The following is a 19,734-nucleotide window of genomic DNA, read 5'->3' as shown; positions in this document are numbered from 1 at the left end:
TTGAAAATAAAATATTTCCTTTTAAAGGGTAGTTCTCATTCTAAGTAGTAGAGCCTGCCCGGTTCCGAACTGTTTCCTTAGAAAAAAATAAAATATTTTTTTCTTCTCTTAGGCTTTTAGAAGTTTTAGCTGGAAACATATGCAGTCTTTGTGCAGCATCTCGTTCAGCAGATTCTTGAGAGCCTGCTCCTGTTCAAAACTCTGGGGATATAGCAATGAATAAAACAAAGGACTTTCTTCCTTGTAATTTGTATTCTGTTGGGGGAAGCAGACCATAAACAAAGGGGGAAACCGCAGTGGCTTGTAGTAGGGGTACTGTTTTAATATGTTGGTCAGAAAAGGCTGTTTTGTGATGACAGCTATGCAGACATCTGAAGAAGATTGAAGCGAGCCATTGTGGGTATCTCTGAGGAGCATTCCTAGCGAAGGAAGTTAGTACAAAAAGGCGCTGAGGAGGGAGTGTGCCTTGGTGTTGGAAGAACTGCCCGAAGCCCAGGGTGGAGTGGAGGAGGGATGAGAGTAGCAGGAAATGGCTCTAGACCATTTGAGGACTTTTGACTCTGAGATACCGAGGTATCGAAGGTGGACGGACGCCTGGGTGGCTCAGTGCTTGAGTGTCTGCCTGCCTTTGGTTCGGGGTGTGATCCTGGAGTTCAGGGATGAGTCCCACATCCGGCTCCTGCGAGCAGTCTGCTTCTCCCTCCGCCTGTGTCTCTGCCTCTCTCTCTCTCATGAATAAATAAATAAAATCTTAAAAAATAAAAAAGATATTGAAGGGTTTTGAGCAAAGTAATGCTGTGATCTTAGAAATATTGTTGCATTCTGTTTTTAATATTTTGAACCTTAGTGAAGCTTAATCCTTACTCTACAGTTGAGTCCATGTTTCTGATAACAGGGCTTATGGGTTTTTTTTTTAAGAATTAAAAATAGCAGACTCATGAAAAATGTAAACAAAAAAGGTTCTATAGCCATGTAAAGTACTCCTTTCTTAGTACATGTTCATATCCTAGATTTGCAGCTAACCTTTGTTATGAACAATTTTCAGAATACTCTTGCTGAATGTTGAACAAACTTCAATCCCCAGCATTCAAAGTAATTCATTATAATACCATTACAATAGAAATGACTAGCACTCTTTAAAACACTGAATCATACAAGGAATGCTTATACTGTTTTAGGTTGAACCAGTTGATAATTGGCAATTTCATATGGTTCAGTCTCATAATACTTCTAACACTTTCCAGTATATTATCTAAATGATAATTACTTGATTTTTACACAACTTTTAAGGATTACTGCAACTGAAGTGAGGTACCTCACTTTGTGGGATTTAACCATTAGTATGTCATTGAGTTCTTAGCCAAGTGATATTCTTGACTTCTTGTATTGCTAGTACTCATTAACATGAGTAGAAAGTAAAAGATTTTTTAGGAATGACCATACTGACCACATTAATGAGAGATCAAGAAGTACTGATAAAAATTGAGTTAAGTACAACACAGTATGTATTCTTTTCCATTACTATCAATGGAAATTTTTTTTTAAGATTTTATTTATTTATTCATCAGAAAGAGAGAGAGAGGCAGAGACACAGGCAGAGGCAGAAGCAGGCTCCATGCAGAGAGCCCAGTGTGGGACTCGATCCTGGGTCTCCAGGATCACGCTCTGGGCTGGAGGCAATGCTAAACCGCTGAGCCACCCGGCTGCCCCCAATGGAAATTTGTATGTTTTATAGCAAGTTATCTAGGCTTTTGAATTATAAAATGAGTGTAAGTACATATTAGAAGGGGAAGAGTCTTTATACATGACTTTTTCTCTGTGAATACGATTAATTGGTTCCTATTTGAAATAATTCCAGGACTATACTTTGGAATTTTTCTCAGAAGGTTTTTTTACTAAGATTTTCATTTCTTTAATAATTGCAGAATTGTTCACGTTCTGATGAGTTTATCCATGGGATTTGTAGTGATAGCTCCTCTTTCATTCCTGATACTGATAATCTGTGCCGTTTGTCATTTTTCCTTGGTTTATCATTATATTTATTATCGTGTCAAAATTTTGGTTTTGTTGATTTTTTCCCCCCTATTCCAGTTTTAATGATTTCTGCCCTTTATTTCCTTTCTGATGCTCACTTTGGCTTACTTTGCTCTTTTTCTAGTTTCTTTAAGTGGAAATTTGGATTGTTGACTTGAGACCCTTTTCCAAGATAAGGATTTAGTGCTATAAATTTCTCTTTAATGAAGGACCCCACAAATTTTGACAGATTGCTCATTTTCTTTCAGTTTGAAAAATCTTTTTTTTTTTTTTTTTTTTAAGATTGTATTTATTTACTCTTGAAAGACACACACACACACAGAGAGGCAGAGACACAGGCAGAGGGAGAAGCAGGCTTCCATTTGCAGAGCCGGATGTGGGACTTGATCCCAGGACCCCAGTATCATGCCTTGAGCCGAAGGCAGACACTCAGCTGCCGAGCCACCCAGGTGACCCATCAGTTCGAAATATTTTCTAACGTCCCTTGAGGCTTAGTCTTTGGTTCATGAATTATTGAGAAATGTTTTAATTTCTAAGTACTTGGATATTTGCAGTTGTCTTTCTGTTAATGATTTCTACTTTAATTCCATTGTGGTCAAAGAACATACTTTGTATGATCTCAGTTCTAAAATTAAGGTTTGGTATGTTCTATTTTAGTGAATTTCCCATGTACACTTGAAAAGAATGTATATTCTGCTGCTTGTGTGTAGAGTGTTCTATAAATGTCAATTTGAGTCAGCTGGCTAATAGTATTGTTCTTCTATATCCTGGCTGATTTTCTGTCTCCTTGTTCAATTGTTTACCAAGGAAGGAGTATTGAAGTCTCCATCGATAATTGTGGATTTATTTCTTCTTTTTTCAGTTCTATTAGTTTTTACTTTGAGGCACTGTTGTTAGGTGGATGCATGCACATTTAGGATTGTTATGAATTGACCCTTTTATCATTATGTAATGACCTTTGTTATTCCTGGTAATTTTCCTTGCTTTGAAGCCTACTTTGGTATAAACACCACTGATTCATTTTTTGTTAGTGTTTATGTGATATGTCATTTTTCTATCCTTTTATTTTTAACTTATATTTAAGGTGGGTTTCTTGGGGTGCCTGGCTAGCTCGGTTGGTGGAACATGTGGCTCTTGGTCTTAGGATTGTGAGTTCAAGTCTCATGTTGGATGTAGAGATTACTTAAAAAAATATGTGGGGCACGTGGGTGGCTCAATCAGTTGGGTATCTGACTCTTGATTTCACCTAAGGTCATGATCTCAGGGTTGTGAGCTTAAGCTCTGTGTGGGGTTCTGCACTCTGTTTGGAGCCTGCTTGGGATTCTCTGTCTCCCTCTCCCCCGAAAACTAAATAAAGTGGGTTTTTTTTTATAGACAGTTAATCAGTGGATCTTGTTTTTTTAACCCATTGTCACAATCTGTTTCTTAATCAGTATATTTAGACTATTTACACTTAATGCAATTGTTTGAATTTGTCTAATATTTGTTTTGCTTCCTCTGTTTTCTTGCATTTTAGACTATTTGAATATTTGTAGTATTTTAAATTTTTTTATTTTTTGATGATCCTCTTTTTTTTTTTTTTTAAGGTTTTTTATTTATTTTATTTATTCATGAGAGACACACAGGCAGAGGGAGAAGCAGGCTCCCTGCAGGGAGCCTGATGTGGGACTTGATCCTGGAACCCTAGGATCGCACCCTGGGCCAAAGACAGGTACTAAACCGCTGAGCCACCCAGGCATCCCCTCTCTATAGTTTTTTAAGTGGTTACTCTAGAGATTACAATATATATATTTGGCTTTTCATGGTGTATTTAGAATTAATAATTTACCATTTCAGGTGAAGTGTCGAAACCATCCCACTATATAATATTCCTTTACCTCTCACCTTATGTTGTATTGATTACATCTACAAACATTGAAAGTCTTTGCTTTCAAACATCACACTTAGCAGCCTGAAAGAAAAATAGTCTCATTATTTATTCACATGTTTATTACATTTCTGTTGCTATTTGTTCATTCCTGAAGTCTCAGGTTTGAGACTGGTCAGTTGGTTTCTGATAAGAAATCCGGAGTCATTCAAATTGTTGTTGCCCATATGTAATGTGTTCTGTTCTTGTCTGACTGCTTTTGAGATGTTTACTTTGTCTTTAGATTTCAGCAGTTTTATTGTGATGTGTCCGGGTGTGAATTTCTTTGGTTTATTCTCTTTGGGGTTTAATAATCTTGAATCTCTGTCTTTAGCCAAATTTAAGACCTCTTCAGCTACTGTTTCTTCAAATAGGTTTTTTGTCCAACACTCTTTTTCCTCTCTTTTTGGGACTTTGATGACACAAATATCAGACCTTTTGACATTACCTCACAAGTCTGAGGCTTTGTTCAATTTTTTTTTTTCAGGTTTTCTGTTTTTCACATTGGATAATTTCTATTAAGTCTTCAAGTTCATTTACTTTTTCCCTCTGTCATCTCCATTGTACTGTTGAACCTACCTAGTGAATTTTTAATTTTGACCATGGTATTTTGTTTTGTTTTGTTTTAAAATTTCCTTGTGGCTTTGCTTGAGATTTTCTGTTTTTCCATTCGTTTTAAGAGTATTTGTACTTAACGTAATATGATTATAATAGCTGCTTAAAAGTCTTTGCCTAACACATTTCTAGCATCTGTATTATCACAGAGTTGCTGTTTTTGTCTTTTCCCTTGTGGAGTATGAGATTTTTTGTCATTCTTTAAATGTTGATAAATGTTGAATCATATCCTGGACATTTTGTGTATTTTGTTACATGACTGGGTCAAGTTTAAATCCTATGGAGAATGTTCACTGTTGGCGATGATGCTGCTGCTGATGATAATGATATCATTGTAGCAGGCAGTCAGCCTGGTTAGGTGCAGCTGGAACTACCTTGTGCTGTTTAGAATCCGATCCACATATGTATAAGCCCATCCACACATGGACGAGCTCTGGAGTTCATACTTCATGAGATTGTTTTCTTTTTTTTTTTTTTAATATTTTATTTATTTATTCATGAGAGACACAGACACAAGCAGAGGGAGAAGCAGGCTCCATGCAGGGAGCCCGATGTGGGACCCGATCCTGGTACTCCAGGATCACGACCTGAGCCAAAGGCAAATGCTCAACCACTGAGCCACCCAGGTGCCTATGACATTGTTTTCTTGAGGAAGCTTCCTCTTCTTGAAGATTTCCCCAATACATTCTGGCCCTTAGGGACTCCCTTTTTTTTTTTTTTTTTGTCATCTGGCCAGAAAGCCAGGGTTTTAGTTTCCTCACTCTGCCATGTGCTTCTTAATAACTATGTCTGTCTCTGAGGCCAAGTGGCAAGAGAATAGAGTGTAAAAGAGCAGCAGGGATTCTTCTTGTGCTGTAGGGAGCACAATTTCTCTAGTCAGAAAGATTCTTTGCCTCCTTAGAAGTTTTACATGCTTGCCTGGTTACCCTTGCTCTTGCTGCCATCTGTGGAATTGCCTAGAAGCTAGAATGAGAGAGAATGGAAAAACAGAAAGAAAATGAGATTTTCCTCATTAACTATAATCTGTAGGGGTCCCTAGAAATAGAGGGCTTTCCTCAGAGCTCTTTCTGTAACCAGAATGCAGTTCTGGGTTTCAGATTGCTTTTGATTCCAATCCCTGAGATAATTGGTAATTCATTACCAATTAAGTGGGCTTTTTTCAGTCCTTAGATAATTTTTTCCATGCTTTCTGTCAAAGATTTCTTAGTTGCATTCAGTGAGGATAGGGTGGAGTATATTATTCCACCTTGACTAAGCCTAGAATTCCTTATAAATTTCTAAAGATAGGAACCTGCAGAAATTAGCCAGTCATTTTTAATGATCTCTACAAATAAGTTTGTGTTTTTGAATGCATTAGCTTTTTGTATGAAATGTAATAACCCACTTTGGAAGTGTGTGTATGAAATCCTCATTGACAACTTCATTTTTCCGCCAGACTCCCCCTTCTCTGATTAAATGTTAGTTCCCTGGAGTTAGTGAGAACCTCCCAGGGCAGGCATGAAATGGTAATCTTTGTTTTTCCCTCCTTTGGTGCCTCAAGAGCTTGCCTTTTCTTTGCCTTTTCATTGCCTTATCATTCAGATTGTTGTACTAAGAAATTGGAGCCCAAGGAACCAGGTTTTAGATATCTACCAGTAAAATGATTTAACATTGGTTAGTCAAGAATGGCCATTAGGGTTTTTTTTGTTTGTTTGTTTAGTACATGTCTGGGAGTTACCAGTAAGTTGGGTGAGGGCCATAATTTGCCTTTGTCAAACCTTGTTACCAGGGTACACCAAAAGTCACATTTTGCTATACATAGACTAGAAACCAAGCACGTCCACACATAAGAAACAGCTAGTTCCCTAAGTTTGATAAAGTCGCCATTCTGGTTTTTTCAGTGCTCTGAAGCACTTTTTATGTGAAAGATTCTTTTTCTTGATAATTGTCATGCAAATGTGTGTCAGGCACTAGAATGCTCTAAACTTGTTGCTAGACTTGGGACTCTTTTGGTGGACCCAGTCTCAGGTTCTATACTATTGGATGACCCTCCAGATTCATTTGTCCTGTTGATGCAAGGGTGTGGCAAGGGTGTGGAATATCTGCAAATATTTTTATCAGGTCTGTAAATCACTAATTCTGAACATCACTAATTTTCCAGTAAAATCCCATTTCCAACATTTATGTTGCTAATTATAGAGCCTCCGGTAATGAGAGATAAAGACAGCCAGAGTATTTTTAGTAGCCACCTCTGAGGTGTGGCTTTTGATGATCACTTTTGGATGGTATTTCTTTCTGGTTAAGATATAATTTGAAAACTCATGATTCCTTTATATCAGAATGTTTATGTAAGGTGTTTTAAAGTAAATTATAGTTATAAATATACTAAATTATAATAGTAAAATGGTGTAGGCCTTTTGTTTTCAAATTGCAAGATGGCTTTCATGAGGCTCCCGGGTGTCAAACACCCATTTGTTCACTTGCATTCTGTCAATATGCAGTGGTTTTCCACAGGTTACAGGACGTTTGATGACACAACAGATACAATGCAGGAACAAGCAAGATAACTTGTCTTCTGCTACAGCAGACATTAGTGAGATTTGCAAAAATGTAAAGTGATGACACATTATAACCTCTTGTTCATTTTTGAAAATAAAATTACTAAAAATATTTGTGTTATTAACATGAGTTTATTTTATGAAAATTGATTGTCTTAAAATTTCTCCATTTCAATTTCTAATGTGCTAAATATCAATAGATACATCCCATATAAAAAATCTTTAAGATCTTCAGTAATTGCTGAGAATGTAGAAGTGTTCTGAGACCAAAGTTTGAGAACTGCTATTCTAGACACATGTTTCACAGAATGCAAGCACTGGGGTTTATCTACAGAGATTTTGAACTTTTTGTGTGGATATTATTTCATATTTATATGAAGCTGAAAAATAAAATTAGTAAAAATCACCCATCTATCCTTTACACAGAATCACCTATTTACATTTTATACCATTGCTCTCTCTTTTTCTCTCTGCACATGCAGTTTTTTCTGAAACATATGAGGGTAAGTTACCCACTTATGGCTCTTTACTCTTAAATACTTCAGTGTATTTTATTTAGCATATTAAGAATAGAGATATTTCTTACATAACCACAATGTAGTTACCAATTTATAAATTTACTTTGATGTGATACTTTAATCTACCATCTCTGTATTCCTTCTATTTTTGTGATTGGGCCTAGAAAGTCAATTATGCATTCTTTCTCTTCTAGTACAAAATCTAGTCTAGCATCAGATATTTCATTCTGTTGCAAATTTCACTTTATCCTCCAGTTTTACAGGGTTTTTTGATTTTTTTTCTTTTTTGATGTCTTTTATGACACTGTTATTTTAGAGGAATACAGTGCCCTTCCTCCTTTTTAAGTAGAACCTTAGTTTTTGTATCTGTCAGAGGCTTGAAGTTTGTTTTCAAAAGTGATAACCAGGGTATTTTTTTTAGAGGAATGTTTGACTTTGGAATTTTTTCTTAATGTGGACTTTTGAGCAGTATAAAACCCTGGCAGTTCATCAAAATAGGTAGAAATGGGTATATAGTTGAAATTAGTGTTTTTACTTTATTGCTTAAGATTCACATGGATCCAAGAAACTGAATTGAAAAGTCACTGCTTGGGACTTTGGGCAAGCCACTTGACCTTTTTGTAGGAAGGAAATACTATCAGTTATGTCTTAATGTGGCTCTAAAGATAGCACAGCAAAATTTGCTTATATTCAAAATTACCCTCTTTTTTTTTCTTTTTTATTTTTTTTGAAAATTTTTTATTGGAGTTCGATTTGCCAACATATAACACCCAGTGCTCATCCTGTCAAGTGCCCCCCTCAGTATCCCAAAATTACCCTTTAAACCTTAGATTCCTCACACTCAATTGAGAGTGCGGCACGTGGGGATCTGATAATACACTGAGGGAACAGGAGAAATGCATCTGCCACCTCAACCTCCTCCCCTGGTCCTAAACTTGTGAATATAGTGACTGGATGCAGTGGTTTGCACTATTTAGATTATTTCTTCCCTTTTTATATACTCAGAAATTAAATAGGACTCCAGTCCTATTTAATACATGTATAGTAAGGTTGTAGGGAAGTCTATATATAGTAAGGTTGTAGGGAAGAATAATAAAATAATACAACTGGCTATATTACAGATTGTGTTTTTGTAACATGAATTTAAGGAGCACGGTGGTTCTTCTCTTCTTCTCCTTCTTCTAATTTTTTAAGATTTTATTTATTCATGAGAGACACACAGAGAGAAGCAGAGAGACACGGGCAGAGGGAGAAGCAGGCTCCTCTCAGAGAGCTTGATGCAGGATTCGATTCCCAGACCCCGGGATCATGCCCTGAGCCGAAGGCAGACACTCAACCACTGAGCCACCCAGGCATCCCAAGGAGCACAGTTCTAATTAGCAGACTACTGTTTGTGTTGTAACAATCACATAACAAGGTAGGAGCTAGTTGTATATGAAGCAAGGGCAGTTGAGCGTCACCACTATTCTGTTATTCTTGTCTGTCCTAACTAATCTGAAAAACCGCAAGAAGGATTATGCTAGTGATAGTGCTAGGAAAAGGAGACAAGTAGGATGTGTTCAGTTGTAGGATTTCCACAGTGATGTTGAATTTTTATGATATACTCTTAGAGCTAAAAACGTGCTTTATTAGTGATACTCCTAACAAAAATTATTCTTACTGCAACCTTAAATTCCCTTGTTCCCAAACTCCCATTTTCCCATAGAAATAATTGTTTTTATATGTCATTTTTGATAATGCAGTTTCTTTAAATTCTTTCATGCTATTGGCAGAACAGACTATTATTTGTAAAAAACCTAACACAGTATCTGACATAAATTTTTTTGTAAGTTGCTTTAAATATTGTACGTTCATGAGCATGGGCACTGAGTCAAGTACGGGGCTTTCATATTGAGGTATTTAAGATAGGCCTCAAAGATTAGACCTTTTTGTTCACATTTTAGGAAAAAGCCTTCTTTCAGGTTTCTAAGCAAGAGGGCTTGGTGCAGTTTCTTTCCCCTTTTTTCCTTTATTCACTTATGTTTTTAGAAATTGGGCCTGAAGGGATGTCTGGGTGGCTCAGTGGTTGAGCGTCTTCCTTTGGCTCAGGGAGTGATCCCAGGGTCCAGGGATCAAGTCCTACATCAGGCTTCCTGTGAGGAGCCTGCTTCTCCCTCTGCCTGTGTCTTTGCCTCTCTCTGTGTGTGTTTCCATGAATAAATAAATAAAATCTTGGGCAACCTGGGTGGCTCAGTGGTTTAGCGCCACCTTCAGTCCAGGGCGTGATTCTGGAGACCCAGGATCCAGTCCCATGTCGGGCTCCCTGTTTGGAGGGCTTCTCTCTCTGCCTGTGTCTATGCCTCTCTGTGTCACTCATGAATAAATAAATAAAATCTTAAAAAATAAATAAAAAAAAGAAAGAAAGCAAGAAATTGGACCTGAAGCATCCCAGTAACACCAGGCCTGATTGGATGGTTTTGAAGGCAGAAACATGGATTTTTATGGGGACTTTGAGAGGAGAAAGTTGACTCCATAGCACCTTCCTTTCCCTACCCTTTCTCTTCCTCAAAACTCCAAGTGAAATATACAATTATTTTTTTCCACCTTTCTACTTTTAACTTAATATGGCTGTTCCTTGTCTGACTCCTGCCTCCTATCTGCACCCCCACATTGAATCTCTGTGCTTTTCTATTATTTTTCTACTTTTGTTGGTATTCATCTGTCATTGTTGTTGCCAAGGGAATTCTGACATTAGTGGTATGAGCTAGCTGTCCAGTACGATTCCTTACAGTTCTGTTTTGCACATCGTGTACCTAGTCTTAAAGAAAGCTTCCCAGAGTATATATTGCAACCTGAATCCTTGGTAGAACATAGCACTTACAAGATGGTCAGGTGTTCGGTAAACACTTTTCTTACTGAGAATAAAAGCAGATGGAAACTAAAAAGATTTCTTTAAATAGGCAGAAAAAAGTTCAGGCTACAAAAGGGCAGGACTTGGGTGACTGGCAAAGTTATCTAGAACTGAGGTAATGTTTTTTTAGAATTATCTCAGAAATTGCATTCAAAACCCCTAGATGTGAATGCCTTACTGTAAGCCTTGCTATAGTAGTCCCCTATTTTAGTTTCATTGTATTCCAAGAGATTGTGTCTTAAGCAGATTGCTATAGAGTGAAATCTGAATTCTGTGTCCATTCCTTAGACTTGTACAAATCAGTGAAGCCTTATTCTTAGGTGATTTGTGTGAGAAGAGGGGCTGAGGGGATCCCTGGGTGGCTCAGCGGTTTAGCGCTGCCCTTGCCCTGGGGCGTGATCCTGGAGTCCCCGGATCGAGTCCCACATTGGGCTCCTGGCATAGAGCCTGCTTCTCCCTCTGCCTGTGTCTTTGCCTCTCCCTCTCTGTGTGTGTGTCTATCACGAATAAATAAATAAATCTTAAAAAAATAAATAAATAAAAGTTAAACCTGCCTTATAATCCTGCTGTGCAGAGATAATCACAACTAATTTTCTCTGAACATTTTATCTTAATTCTATATACTGGTTCATACACAATTTTTAAAAATAGTATATGCTACATGCTATCCTGATGCTGCCTTTTCCATTAAATTGCACGTTCTTGATTTTTTCCCATTTCAATAAATTGAGCTTTAATGTAATTAGATTGATTATATAGTTTACTGTCATATGAAAGTATCTGTGTTTGTTAGAATATATAAAGGTGATGGTTGCTAAACATAAAGGCTAAATAATGGAAACAAATTTAAGACACAAGTTTTCTCTGACTTGGCTCTCAGAGTCAGCAGATGTCTAGGACCCAGGCTTTGTCTTGTTAATAACTGTCAAAGGGTGGGTGAAGCTCTTAACAGAAGTTTTCAAGTTGGATAAATACAGATAAAATAATGGGATTAGAAGAAATATTTTGCAACCCTCAGTATGATTGATTCACCAAAGGATCATCAGTAGCCAAACCATTAGTGAAAAGTTTTTATAGAATATGGTATGAACTTAAAAATCAAAATATCATTCCTCTATTAATGTAAAAGTAAGGAGAAATACTTTTACAGCTGAGAATCTAGCTAACACTTAAAACAGACCAAGGGGGATCCCTGGGTGGCTCAGCGGTTTAGCACCTGCCTTCGGCCCAGGGCGTGATCCTGGAGTCCTGGGATCGAGTCCCACATCAGGCTCCCTGTATGGAGCCTGCTTCTCCCTCTGCCTGTGTGTCTGTCTGCCTGCCTGCCTGCCTGCCTGTCTGTCTCTCTCTGTCTCTCATGAATAAATAAAATCTTAAAAAAAAAAAAGAAAAGACCCAAGGCACAACAACCAAATCAGTGCATAATCTGTGGTTAGATTCCAGGATTTGAAAAAGTATAGGTCAGTCAGCCTCTGACTCTTGGTTTAAGCTCAGGTCATGAGGTCAGGGTCAGGAGATCAAGCCCCATGTTAGGCTCCGTGCTCAGCAGGGAATTGGCTTGGGATTCTCTCTCCCCCTTTGCCCCTCCCACCGTGTATACTCTCTTCCCCTCCTCTCTCTCAAATAAATTTTAAAAAAATGAAAAGAGTATAAAGGCATTGTGGAACCAGTTGGGTAAATTTGAATATGGACTATGTATTAGACTGGTGTTAATCACTATTAACATGGTGTGGTAATTGTATTGGGATTAGGTAGGGGGAATATCTTTGTCCTTTAGGAGTATATACAGAATATACTGTACTTGTCCCTTTAAATGACATTAGTGCCGTACTAATGTTCTACCATTAAACGTAATGCTGGCTATTGATTTGAAGGATGTCTGAGAATTTTTGTGTTTATGTTAAGGGATGAATGTTAATTAACTTCATTAAGTGGTCTTTTGATTTTCCTAAGAGTTCTTCCTTCACTTCAAAAAATTAACAGATTTCCTAATATTTATTTTTTAAAGATTTTATGTATTTATTTTAGAATGTATGTGTATGTGCTTACAGGGGAACTGGCAGAGGAGGAGGGAGAGGTAGAGATAATATGAAGCAGACTCCAGTGAGCCAAATAGGGGCTAGATCTCATGACCCTGAAATCGTGAGATCAGTTGCTAGCCAACTGAGCCACCCAGGTGCCCCAGATTTCCTAATATTTAATTGTATCTTTAAAAAACTGAGATTTGGGGGATCCCTGGGTGGCATAGCGGTTTGGCGCCTGCCTTTGGCCCAGGGCGCGATCCTGGAGACCCAGGATCGAGTCCCGCGTTGGGCTCCCGGTGCATGGAGCCTGCTTCTCCCTCTCTCTCTCTCTCTCTCTGTGTGTGACTATCATAAATAAATTTTTTAAAAAATTTAAAAAAAAAATAAATAAAAAACCGAGATTTATCTATAGGGTTTTGTTGTTTTTTTGTTTTGTTTAAGATTTTATTCATGGTCGCCTGGGTGGCTCAGTGGTTGAGCATCTGCCTTCAGCTCAGGATGTGATCGAGGATTTTGGGATCCAGTCCTACATCGGATCGGGCTCCTGCGTGGAGCCTGCTTCTCCCTTTGCTCTGTGTCTCTCGTGAATAAATAAATAAAATCTTTTTTTTTTAATTTCCTTTTTTTTTTTTTTTTTATTCGAGAGAGAGAGAGAGGCAGAGACACAGGCAGAGGGAGAAGCAGGCTCCATGCAGGGAGCCCGACGTGGAATTCGATCCCTGGTCTCCAGGATCAGGCCCTGGGTTGAAGGCAGCGCTAAACTGCTGAGCCACCCAGGCTGCCCGTTATTTGTATTTTCTTGCTATTTGCTTTTCTTTGTTTTATATCTTTTTATTATGTGTTGCTCCACTACAGTGGTTTGAAAGATGTATAATATGTTTTTAGCTCTACAGGTGAATTACATGTTTAAGTATTCCTAAACTATATTTCCTCTACCTGTTGACTCCCACTATGAAATACCAGGAAGCAGACTTTTTCTAACCAGCTCAACCCCTTCTTGTTGGTTTTAATGTTACTGTGATATATTCATTAAGTGAATAAAGCAGAGTACAGTAGTGTACATAACATGCTACCTATGTTTGTTTGTTTGTTTGTTTTTTAACCAAGGAACTGCTTATTTAGAATTGAGATATGGGACGCCTGGGTGGCTCAGCAGTTGAGCGTCTGCCTTTGGCTCAGGTCATGATCCCGGGATTGAGTCCCATATCAGGCTCCCTACAAGAAGCCTGCTTCTCCCTCTGCCTATGTCTCTGCCTCTCTCTGTGTGTCTCTTATGAATGAATAAATAAAATCTTTAAAAAAATAAAAAATAAATTTAAAAAATTGAGATATAATTGACATATAACAACTTCTAGTTTCAGGTATACAGCATAATGATTTGGTATATGTGTTTATATTGCAAAGTGATGACTGCAAAGTCTTGTTAATATCCATCACTACACAGAGTTAAAATTTTTTTTCTTGTGATAACTTGAATTAAAATTTTTTCCTTGTAATAAGTTTTAAGATCGGGACATCTGAGTGGCTCAGTGATTGGGTGTCTGCCTTTAGCTCAGGGTGTGATTCTGGGGTCCTGGGATTAAGTCCTACAGCAGGCTCCCCACAGGGAGCCTGCTTCTCCCTCTGCCTGTGTCTCTGCCTCTCTCTGTGTCTCTAATGAATAAATAAATATCTTAAAAAAAAAAAAAACAACTTTTAAGATCTACTCTCTTAGCGAACTTATGCTATCTTTTTTAAACAAGAAAAATAAGACTATGTCAATATTTGCCTGTTTGGGGATGCCTGGGTGGCTCAGTGGTTGAGCACCTGCCTTCGGCTCAGGGTAAGATCCCAGGGATCTGGGATTGAGTCTCACATCCAGCTCCCTGGAGGAGCCTGCTTCTCCCTCTGTGTCTCTGCCTCTCTCTGTGTGTCTCGAATGAATGAATGAATGAATGAATGAAGCTTTTTAAAAAATATTTGCCTGTGTGTATGAAAAGACACTGGAAGCATACATATGAAATTAATGAAAGTGATTACCTGTTGACAGAAGTGGGAATAAGACTACTTATTTACTTTTTTCCACTGTTTAATTTTTGAATCATGAAAACGTTGCCTATTCAAAAGAAAAAGAACATTTTTAGAAGGTTCCTGAAAATAATTTTAAAAATTACCAATACATACTCTATTTCTCAATAGCTGTTAACATTTATTTTTTATTTTGTAACCATGGTTACCATAGTTATTTAGGTTTAATTCTGTGTTGTAATAGATTTAGTATGCTCAATGCCACTCTTTTCCTACTAGCCTTTTCTCATTAGTCCTTTGAGTAATATCTCAGGCTTATATTTCAACTAGATTTTTGGGGATAAAATCTGATTATTACATTTCCTTTGCTATATATGGAATTCTTTGTTCACAGCATGTTAGTTCCTTTATGATGGTAGACAGCTGCTGTCTCCAGTTTCTCATGTAGAGTGTCAGAAGTCTGCTTAATTTCTTTTTCCCTGTAGGTGACATGATTTTATTGCTTGGATGCTAGAAGGATTCTTTTCCGTTATACCTTTGAAAATAGCTCTTATTAAGCTATGTCATGATGTTATGCCACTTGTTATACTTTTCCTGTTATATAATGAATACTTTTTATCTGTGTAACTAGGTATGTCTTCATTTATATTTTGTTAATCTTTGTCTTTATCTGAGTATTTATTGCATACTTATTCTGTACCAGACATGATATAAGTCAGTGGGGATAAGGTAGTGAGTAAAACAGACATGGTCCCTATCCCTCTGCCCTCACACTCATCAGTTAGGCCTAGGATGGATATAAGTGCGTTTTGTTCATACCACTGGTGGCTCATCACATTGGTTAAGAATTTGTATCTGTCATTCCCAGCTAAGCTGTCAGCTCCCCAAAACAAGCACTGTCTTACATACAGTTGCACAACCTGACTCATGAGGAGGATCTCAGCTAAATGGGCAAGTGCCCTGATTTTGTAGAAACGGTGCACCCATTCCTTAATTTTCTCTTAGATTTTGCTCTCTGCCTACTGACTATGATGTGTTCATACCTTTGTTCTTATCCTCATTCCTTACTTGTAATGGTATATGTGATGTTCTTTACCCTGTGTAGAATGCCATTTCCTAAATTTTTTGTCTCAAACAGTGCTTGCTTTTCCAACTACTGTATCTTTTTTGTCCATGAATAATGTCTCCTTTTCCACTACTGTACCTGTAATTCCAGTGCAGCTGTTTCTGAGAACAAGAAATAATAATAAAGATGATGTTCAATTTTATCCAGATTCTGAGTACTTGCTGATTTTATTCCTGCCACCTAGTGGCCAGATCAGGATTACAACATGATGTAAGTAGGTCTTGGCTTTTACTGTCTGTAGCCAGTATTTAAAAATGTGTTGATATTACCTGAGTAAACTCAGTATTGTTCCCCTGTCTTGGCTATTTTTAAGGATCTGCATGTTGGAATGTTAGGACTAAAGTCAGAAGCCATTCCTGCTCATCATTTTTGTTCTTAATCATATATTTTTTGCCCTAAATGCTTACACAAAAGTTTCAGATTTTAGTTTTACATTTATAGAGCAGTGTATTTATTGGCATAGTGGTAGTTCGTTGGAAGAAATCGTAGTATATATAAAAGATAATATTATTGACAATAATGACTAATAAAGATTACTAAATCCCACTAAAGTAAAGTAGTGTTAACAGTATTCCTGAGATCTTATTCATTCGAAAGCAGCACCAGTTTCCAAAGAGGCATTGGCAGAGCATGTTAACTTATTACAGGAGACAGTAAACCATAGGCATTTTTACTATTGGGAAATGGGGTCATTTTTTTCATTAGTTTGGGAGCTAGAGAATCTTCTCTTCAACACATTTATTCTGTCTTTTCCTTAAGTAGCTGTAGTTTACATTTTTCTTTTCAGTATGTTTTATAATCACAGTTAATGCCACTTTCACTTGAAAATAAGCAAACTACTGAGCTACACTGACTTATTTTTTCTTTAAAGACCATATACATCAGAATATTTTCCATTTTGATTTTCAAAAAAGTATGTTTTCTATAAGAGTGCAATTCAATTGAAAAAAATTTGTTGAAAACCTGCCTATCTTGCTAATGACTTGGTTCAAGTTAATATTTGCTGGTGTGTATTCTATAGTGTTCAGATTAAGCTTTTTTTTTTTTAATTCAGTTTGGAGGGAGTTAATACTAGTATGCCTCTTTGTAGGTAGAAATCATCTAATCATCTTCTTGTGTTTTCCTTTTTTCTGATAGAACACTTTAGCTTTGCCTTTTGTTTCTAGACTCTTCAAATTGAACATATGCTGGCATTTTAAATTAAGACAGTCTCAACCAGTATCTGAATGTCCATAGCCTTTCTCATGTCTTACAAGCCCAATTCGGTCCATCTGTTCTTTCTATGGATTTTTAGGTTATTTTTCTGTTTTGGGCAGTGTTTTTAACCTTGCACCAAGGTATTGAAGCCAAAACATTTGGTTTTCTGTTTTTTTCTTTACTCTTAACAACATAATGCCCTAAAGCACACAACACCTCTGTTCTAAACCCTGCTCCATGGGATTGAGAAGTCAATAGATTTTTTTTTTCTTCACCAAGTTAGAGAATAAGATACTGGAGGTGAGTGTTTTTTTTAAAAAACATCATTGTTGTGTGGTATCCCTCTCTGATTATTAGACCTGGAAATATAATCACATTTAACTGTTTTCACATGTGTTATACCACTAAGCAGGTTCATAATTCCTAATCATCTACAAAGAAGAAACTATAAACATTTGAAACTTTTACTGGCTTTCTTTTAGAGGCATTAAATGTTTTGGAAAAAAAAAAAAAGAAACTTGATATTGAAGTTACTATGGTCGTAAAAAGGCTAAATTTTTTATTGTTTTGATTATATCTTTTATCCTGAAAAGTAACCGTTTTACAGGGGCCCTAAATATCTAAATATGTTCTAGTCTGCAAAATTAGAGGACTTTGAATTTGACACCGACCTAGCCAGCCATTTCCCAGAGACTTAGGAAGGTTGATGAAAGTACTTTTCCAAATAAATACAGAGTGGTTATATTACTGATATTACATGCATTTTTTAAAATTCTCATTTCCTGGGGTGCCTGGATTGCTCTTTCGGTTGGATGTCCGACTCTTCATTTCAGTTCAAGTCATGATCTCATGGGTTGCCTGCACTGGGCTCTACGCTCTGCTTGAGATTCACTCCCTCTCCTTCTGTTGCACCCTGTGGCCTCCCCGCCCCCCCCCCCCGCATGTGTGTACCCCACCCAGTAAAATAAATAAAATTTTTGAAATTTGAATTTCATATCCTTCTTCATTCCTTTAGATATAAAGATCAGCTAAAACATTTTGAAATTGCTTTAAAATTTGGCTCCATTGAAGCTATAGACAATGTTGACCCAGGAGAGTCTTATACCATTATTCTACTTTTAATCCCTTAAGGATGTCTGTTATGTAGTAGCTTTGTAGCTTTGTTTTGTACTCAGGAACTGACTCACATGACCAAGAATAAATTCAATTCTTAGCAATAGAGAGTAAGTCAAGTCAATTTGTGTCTGTGCTGAAAGTGACTTAGATTTGGTACTCAGTTAATTTTAATTTATAAGTTCCTTTGAGTAAATAAAAATGTTCATTCATAATGGAAAAGATTCTGTAGAATAAAGGGAAAGAGGACTCAGGGAAGTGATTGTAAATCAAAATATTATTTTTTACTTTATTGAGAGCCTTTCATGAGGTCTGCAGAGTCAAAACTACTTTTGTGATAATACAATTTGCTTGTTGTGCTCCTATTCACAAGTCAAGTTTTCCAGAGATTACACAATATGTAATGATGTTGCCACACTGAAAGTTCTGGAATGTATGCTTTTTATATTCTTGTGTTTTTAAAAATTTTTGAGTTTTAATGTATAACATAGTACATAGCAATAGATTTAACCTACATTGTAAAAGCTCAATAATTTTTAAGAGTTGGAAGGAGTCTTGAGACCAAAAAGTTGGTGAGGCACTTTTTTGTAGCGTAGTTCAAACACATGTGTAGGCTTACTCCTTATCATCTTCTGTATATTGTATGTTTTTGTCTGTTTTGTGTGGTTTTGGCATTTTTAGGAACCATAACCTATTCTCTATGCTCTCTCAGGGAATAGAATGTGTTTTAATTGGAGGTGACAATTCAGGAGGTTGGCTCTAAATAGTTCTTGCATAGAGGTAGAAAGCAGAAAGCTAGATATAGAAGACCAGACTTTCTTCTAATAGTACAGGCCAGAATGACTGTCTTATGGTCTGATGTGCTCTTATCACTGGAGGGGCTTAATAATAGATTGGACAACTGTTATTGAGAACATTCTAAAGCAGATTAATAGTATTCAGGTAGGGGACTGTACTAAAAGGGATATAATAATGCAAAGCCCCTTTACAAGACACTTAAAATCGTACAGTTTTGGAGCTGAAACCACTTAGGCTGCCTCTGAATTCTAACACTAACAAATAGTGTGGTATTCTTGTCGGTTGGTATTAGTTAAATTTTTTCCTGTTAAGTCTTTTGAAAAATTGAAATAAATTACAAAAATGGATCTTTCAATTTGTTAATTCTACTTATTTTATTTCTCCCATGTAAAATGTGGCATATTTAATCATCTTGCTTACCTTTTTTTTCTAATGTGTTTTATTTCAGTTGGTCGCATTATGTTTCAGCTCTTCTCAGACATATGTCCAAAAACATGCAAAAACTTCCTTTGCCTATGCTCAGGTAAATGAACTATTAAATTATTTCCAATGAGAAGTCATGGCTTATGGTTTTATCTTGCTTAACAGAATAGTTATTTTCAGTAAAAAGTGATTGACTGTAAAATGAGTTTAGCCTGTGAAAAAATACTATTTTCATTGATAGGAAATCAGGGAAGCATTTCTTAAAAGGATAGGGAGGACAAAAGAAATGGTCTCAAAAGTAAATAAGAAAGTACTACTGTGTGTAATAAAGTCCTCTCTAAACATTGTAGTTCATAAATTCTAAATTTCAGTGTTTTGAACAAATTTAGTTTTCTAGATTCACAAGAAATTTAGGATTAGAAGATAGGTAAAATATGATGCAGTTTTTTGTTATCTGTAATGGGATTTGTGTTTTTTAAAAGTAGAAAAAAATAGGAAGAACATCTGTGATGTTATTTTAAAATAACAAGTTTTTTTAAATCCATG

The 19,734-nt window shown here is 36.7% G+C and overlaps 1 protein-coding gene across 3 annotated transcripts in view; it reads left to right on the top strand.

Moving 5' to 3' along the window:
- The window catches only part of NKTR (natural killer cell triggering receptor), a 52,529-nt gene that overhangs the window by 1,029 nt on the left and 31,766 nt on the right, over window positions 1–19,734 (top strand). For all 3 annotated transcript variants that reach the window (XM_077865579.1, XM_077865578.1, XM_077865581.1), the window contains exon 3: window positions 19,214–19,288. In XM_077865579.1, the coding sequence (XP_077721705.1) occupies window positions 19,214–19,288 (75 nt within the window). The remainder of the gene's footprint in view (window positions 1–19,213; window positions 19,289–19,734) is intronic.

This window comes from Canis aureus, chromosome 22 (assembly GCF_053574225.1).
Source record: "Canis aureus isolate CA01 chromosome 22, VMU_Caureus_v.1.0, whole genome shotgun sequence".
Taxonomy (NCBI): Eukaryota; Metazoa; Chordata; class Mammalia; order Carnivora; family Canidae; genus Canis; species Canis aureus.
Note: the sequence above shows the minus strand (reverse complement) of the source record. Positions and strands in the feature narration are given on the sequence as shown.